The 6,000-nt window shown below is 41.2% G+C and overlaps 1 protein-coding gene across 3 annotated transcripts in view; it reads right to left on the reverse strand.

Moving 5' to 3' along the window:
• The window catches only part of DNAH7 (dynein axonemal heavy chain 7), a 235,229-nt gene extending 232,111 nt beyond the window's left edge, over window positions 1-3,118 (reverse strand). For all 3 annotated transcript variants that reach the window (XM_070581701.1, XM_070581700.1, XM_070581702.1), the window contains exon 1: window positions 2,892-3,118. In XM_070581701.1, coding sequence (XP_070437802.1) covers window positions 2,892-2,906 — 15 coding nt within the window. In that variant the 5' untranslated portion in view covers window positions 2,907-3,118. The remainder of the gene's footprint in view (window positions 1-2,891) is intronic.
• Window positions 3,119-6,000: the final 2,882 nt, after the last annotated feature.

Consider the following 6,000-nt stretch of genomic DNA (forward strand, 5'->3'; position numbering starts at 1 on the left):
TCTGACAGTGGCTGAATTCTTCCATAGCTCAGCTCCTGTCAGGAAGCTACCATTCCAAGCCCCCAGCTCTCACCAGGTTCTGAGAATGGTGTTCAGTTTCTTTGACCCGTCAGGCCTAGGAATGGCAATGGCTTCCTATTGCTGTTAATCCTTAAATTTAATCCTCCTCATCCCTGTTGGTTCCTTCCTGTAACCTTGCACACACCTCTGCAAATGGTCTTCTTATAAGTTGTCTTCAATCAAATCCTTTTGAGCTTGCCATCTGTTTTCTGTTGGGATCCTGACGGATATAATTTTACATAACCAAAATTAAAATTGCTGAAGAGTCTAGGTCTTCCTTAAGCAGCCTAGTTGTGCATTTAGATTTCATTTTGCTGATTTTCAACCACGAGTCTATTGAAAGGGTAAACCTGGTATACTCCAAATTTAACCATTCTAATCAAATGACCAGAACCTATTAATGTGTCTGGTTAAATCAACAATAATCTTATGAAGTTGTCTGGTTAAATCAACAATAACCTCTCAAAATTTAATACAGTTGATTTAAACATATGCAGTTGGCATATGCTTGAGTTATGGTTGTTAAAGATATCACCATGCTGTTGGCCTCTTATCCAACTGTTTTCACTCTGACCTCCTTTTTAAGCAATGACATCAACAAGATATGAAGGAAAACAGAATGAGCGTCATATAAATGCAAAACTACTCAATTTAACAACTAGAAAAAGTGCTAGAGTAGAGATATGCTGACAGCTTTTTCCTCTTCTCTGCCCACAATCTGTAGTGGATTTGTAGGGAGCTTCGTGGTCTTTGGATATTTGCATCTTTAAACCCCTGAAAGTACTGCAACTGAAACTCAAGATGCCTTATTTTATGGTTTAACTAATTTTAAAAAATGAAATGAGCAGTTGTAAAATATTTATATTTCTTTTAAACACCTAATTTAAGAGCTCAGACTGCCATTCCTGAAAAATGCCCTGTCACGCTCAACCTTCCGCTAACAAGATGCATACGTTAAAATCTCCGTCAGCAAACATGATTTTAGCACCTGCTCACTTTTTCAAACTAAATAAATACATAAGTAAACATCACATAAAAATGGCATTACCAAAAGTTCAATCCATTCCATTTGTTTTAGGTTAAAATATTAAAACTTTCATCCTTTCAAAAGGAAAACTATGCTCTAAATTAGCATAAATGAAAGTATCAAGAGTTTGAAAATTACAGATCAACCGAAGCAGCGAGAGAGGGACCCCTGCTGTTTAAAAATAGTATGTAGAAAATGGAAATCATCCTAGACGGGCTCAGGCCCATTCTTCCAAGATCCCACTGCCTTTTCAAGCATCCAGGGCCCTCTGTGCAGGAGAGGGATGAGCGGTGTCATTTCCAAACATCACTTTTATTAAGATAAATCGGAACTTAAAACTTAATTGCCAATAGGTGTTTAGTGGATGCTTTTTAGTTGTAAATTGGTCAATTATGGGCTTTGCAAAATAATGGCTATTCAGAAATACCATTGCAAATATAGTAAACATGTATTTTTAATTTCAACAACATACAATATGGTTCAAGATTAGGCCAAAGACTAATAGGGGCATCAAGGAAATAAGTTGCTTAATGTAAATGGATGGTGATGATAACAAACTTTTTTAAAAGGACTTCAAACGTCACAGGAAAAAATCACTAGTGCAGTCTATTAACCTAATTGCTGAGTTTTTCAGTTACCCGTCTCGATTTTTTTGTTATTTTTTGTTTGTTCATTTGTTCTTTTACTACTAATTACTAGTTATATGGTAAGTAAATCAGTGTTTCTTAGTTCTCAATTTATTACACATTTCAATAAAAGGCTAAAACTAAATTGTCCTGATCATTTAGAGGTTACTTATTTGATTAACTAATGAATTAGGGTTTTGACATTTCCTGTTAGCAATCTACAACCCAATGGATAGGGGAATAAATCACCTTTTAACAGTGTTTTCACAATAAACTGCAATACTACAAAAAAATATGAAATATCGAAAAGGAAAGAATTATAGTGTAGCATCAAAACAAAGAAACTAAGCAAAATGTGCAGGCTGAAAAGTAAATGTTTCCCATTCAGTGCCAAGATGCTCACGGGGCCCTTTCCATATAGAGAGCTAGAGTTGCATTCTAGCTATAGCCAGAACAATGCCCACGCCTAATGCCTCCCCATTTCGTCGGGCATTACAAAGTTTGACCATTGTTCCTCTTTCCTTTTGTTAACAGCTGGTCTTAAGTTCAATCAAGAAAGAGTTCTAAAAAGAAGCTAGTGCAACATGCATTCTTTATTACATGCCTTGGTGATATTTTCTTAGGAAGAAATTCCATTTGCCACTTACCAAACTCTTTCACGTAGGGTATGGTATGGTAATGATATGGTATGGTATGGTAAGGTATCTTATCTTATTTGAACTTTATAACAACCCTTAGAAAGGAGGGGAAGTTGTTCTGATTTTTCCCCCTGCAAAAAAGGGAACGAAGGCTTAAAAAGACTAAGTGATTCGCCCAAAGTCACACAGCTAGGAATGAGCTTACATTCCAACGCCAGAGCCAACTCCCCAGCGAGCCTCCCCGACCCAAACGCCCCCACCCTTAGCACGCCGGGACACTCGGGCTGTAGTTTAAACTGCTGGCGCCCCGCTCGACTGATCTGTTTGGTTGTTATGACAACACCAAGGACGAACGGCCGGGAAGGAAACAAAAGAGTTTCCACGGACAGCGCTCAGCATCCCAGATGGGAACTGGGGTGAAGGAAGCTGTACCCCGCGAGCTCACAACTGGGGAGTCCGGAGGACTCGGGTTTCCATCATTTTGGAAACGCGCGGGAAGCTTCGCGGCGGGGCGAGCCTGGCGAGGAGCCGCCCTCTCACCTGCTGGCTGCTCATGGCTGCGAGGACGCGGCCGCGGCGGCGGGGCGCCCCCGGGATGCTCCTGTCCGGTGGCCCCGGGAGCCCCTCGGACAAGACGTCGCCTGGGACCCGCCTGCAGTCCCTGCTCCCTCAGCGCCCGGCCGTCTAGCGTTCCGGCCGCGTTCGTTGCTAGGCAACGGGCCGGCGCAGTTTCCATTTCCGGTCCCCTGCGGCTCCTGGTACCTCACGCGGGAACGAGCCCCGCGGCCCCGCAGGAAGCGCTTTCCCCGGCGCGCGGTGGCGCCTCTGCGCCTGTGCTGTGGGGCCGCGGGACGGGGTGGGCGCTGCAGGCGGTGGGTGCGTCTCCTTCTGCCTGGAAGGGTCAATACTGTGTGATTACTGATTGTCACACTTCTGCACCCTCCTTGTAACTTAGCTGGGTGCTCCGGACCCCTGGCTTAACCCCTCATTTAACTGTGTGCCTAGAAGGTCCCCGAGGACTAGAGAAATGAAATGATGCAAAGATGGGGACCCGTTAACACCTTTTTTCTGTTATCCGTGTGCTTTCAGTTCCTGTTGTTTTCTTGACTTTTCCCAAAAACTATCCCTTGGAAGAATACCAGAAAAAGAACCTTCAAGAATTCATGTAAACCAACATTCTCAGATGGTGTTGTGCCAGGCACTAGGCATACAAATGTGACCAAGACACTATCCCTTCAGCACAGGTGAAGGGAGTATTCAAAGAAGCGGTTATAAGGCAGTGGACTCAACGATGGGAATGAGAGTCGGCAGGGAAAACTCAAAGCGCCAACTATTTTCTCAAGAAGATGTGGAAGGGATTTGACAGCTGAGGTCTGAAGGAAAATGACATGGCCAAACAGTGTTGCAGGTAGAAAGCAGATTACATAAAAAGGCCTGAGACAGGGGTAGGTGGCTGCTGGAAGAACTGAAAATGGTTCTGAAAGGTTGCAGAGTAGATTTGGGTAAAGGGAGTTAGAGAGAATGTAGAGATGCAGCTGAGGTGGTAAGCCGGTGCTGTATCCTCAAGGACTGTCTCAAACGTGATACGGAGTTTAGACTGCAGGGGCAACTGACCTCCACTGAAGGTTTATGTTAAGAAATGACCAGATCCCATTCTAAAATTCGTATGGAATTTCAAGAGACCCGGAATAGCCAAAGCACTCTTGGAAAAGGACAAAGTTGGAGGACTCAAACTTTCTGATTTCAAAACTTACTACAAAGCTACAGTAATCTAAACAGTGTCTTTCCAACAAATGGAGCTGGGAAAACTGGATATACACATGCAAAAGAATGAAGTTGGACCCTTACCTAATACCATATACAAAAATTAACTAAAAGTGGATAGAAGTCCTAAATGTAAGAGCTAAAACTATGAAATTCTTAGAAGAAAACACAAGAGGAAAGCTTTATGACATTGGATTTGGCAATGATTTCTTGGATATGACACCAGTTGCACAACCTACAAAAGAAAAAATAGACAAACTGGACTTCATCAAAATTTAAAACCTTTGTACATCAAAGGACACTATCAACAGAGTAAAAAGGCAGACCACAGAATGAGAGCAAATATTTGCAAATCACGTATCTGATAAGAGATTACTATGCAGAATATATAGAAAATTCCTAAAACTCAACAACAAATAAATAACCTGATTCAAAAAATGGCAAAAGTGGGACAGCCCCAGTGGCCTAGTGGTTAAGTTTGGCACACTCCACTTTGGCGGCCCCGGTTGGGTTACCAGGTGCAGACCTATACCACTCATCAGTGGTCATGCTGTGGTAGCAGCTCACATACAAAATAGAGGAGGATTGGCAACAGATGTTAGCTCAGGGCAAATCTTCCTCAGCAAAAAGAGGGAGATTGGCAACAGATGTTAGTTCATGGTGAATCTTCCTCAGCAAAAAAAAAAAAAAAAAAAAAAGGCAAAGGACTTGAACAGACATTTTACCAAGGAAGATATACAAACGGCCTATCAGCACATGAAAAGATGCTCTACATCACTAATCATTAGGGAATGTAAATCAAAATCACAATGAGATGCCGTTTTACATCCATCAGCATGGGTATTATCCCAAAAAAAAAATGGACACTAACAAACGTTGATGAGGATATAGAAAAATTGGAACCCTTATACACTACTGGTGGGAATGCAAAATGGTGCAGCCACTATGGAAAACAGTATGGCAGTTCCTCAAAAAGTTAAAAATAGAATAACCATATGATCCAGTAATTCCACTTCTGGGTATATACCCAAAAGAACTGAAAGCAGGGACAGAAACAGTTATTTGTAAACTACATTTATGGCAACATTATTCATAATAACCAAATGGTGGAAGCAACCCAAGTGTCCACAGATAGATGAATAAACAAAATGTAGGAATACAGACAATTGGATTTTTTTTCATAGCCTACATACTAGTATTTATTTTTTAAAGTTATACAAGTGTATGGAACAAATGCTCAAATAGAACAAAATTTTACACAAGAAGTAAGTCTTCCTTCCATTTCTGACCCGCCTCTCACTTCCCCAGAGGCAACCAGTGTTACTAGTTTCTTTGGCAGACTTCCAGAAATGTCTATACATAAATAGACATATATGTCTCTTTTAGTTATACAAATGCCTGCATACTATACAACATATTCTGTAATTTGCTTTTCCTGCTCACAATGTATCTCAGAGATGGGTTCATATCATGCACTCATTCTTTTTGACACTGTGTAGTATTCTACTGCAGATTCCCCCCAGTTTTTTAGCAGGTCCATTATTGCTGGACACAATGGGAATATTATTTAGCCTTAAAAAGGAAGGAAATTCTGTCACATGCTACAACATGGATGAACCAGGAAGGCATTATGCTGATTGAAACTAGCCAGTCACAAAAGGACAAATACTGTAAGATTCCACTCACATCAGAAATGTAGAGTAGTCAAATTCTTATAGACAGAATGGTGGTTGCCAGGGATTGGAGGTAGGGGCAAATGATGAATTATTGTTTAAAGGGTATAGAGTTTCAGTTTTGCAAGATGAAAAAAGTTCTGGAGATGGATGGTAGCAATGGTTGCGCAACAATGTGAATGTACTTTGTGCCAATGAACTATACACTTAAA

Source organism: Equus przewalskii, chromosome 17 (genome assembly GCF_037783145.1).
Source record: "Equus przewalskii isolate Varuska chromosome 17, EquPr2, whole genome shotgun sequence".
Classification (NCBI taxonomy): Eukaryota; Metazoa; Chordata; class Mammalia; order Perissodactyla; family Equidae; genus Equus; species Equus przewalskii.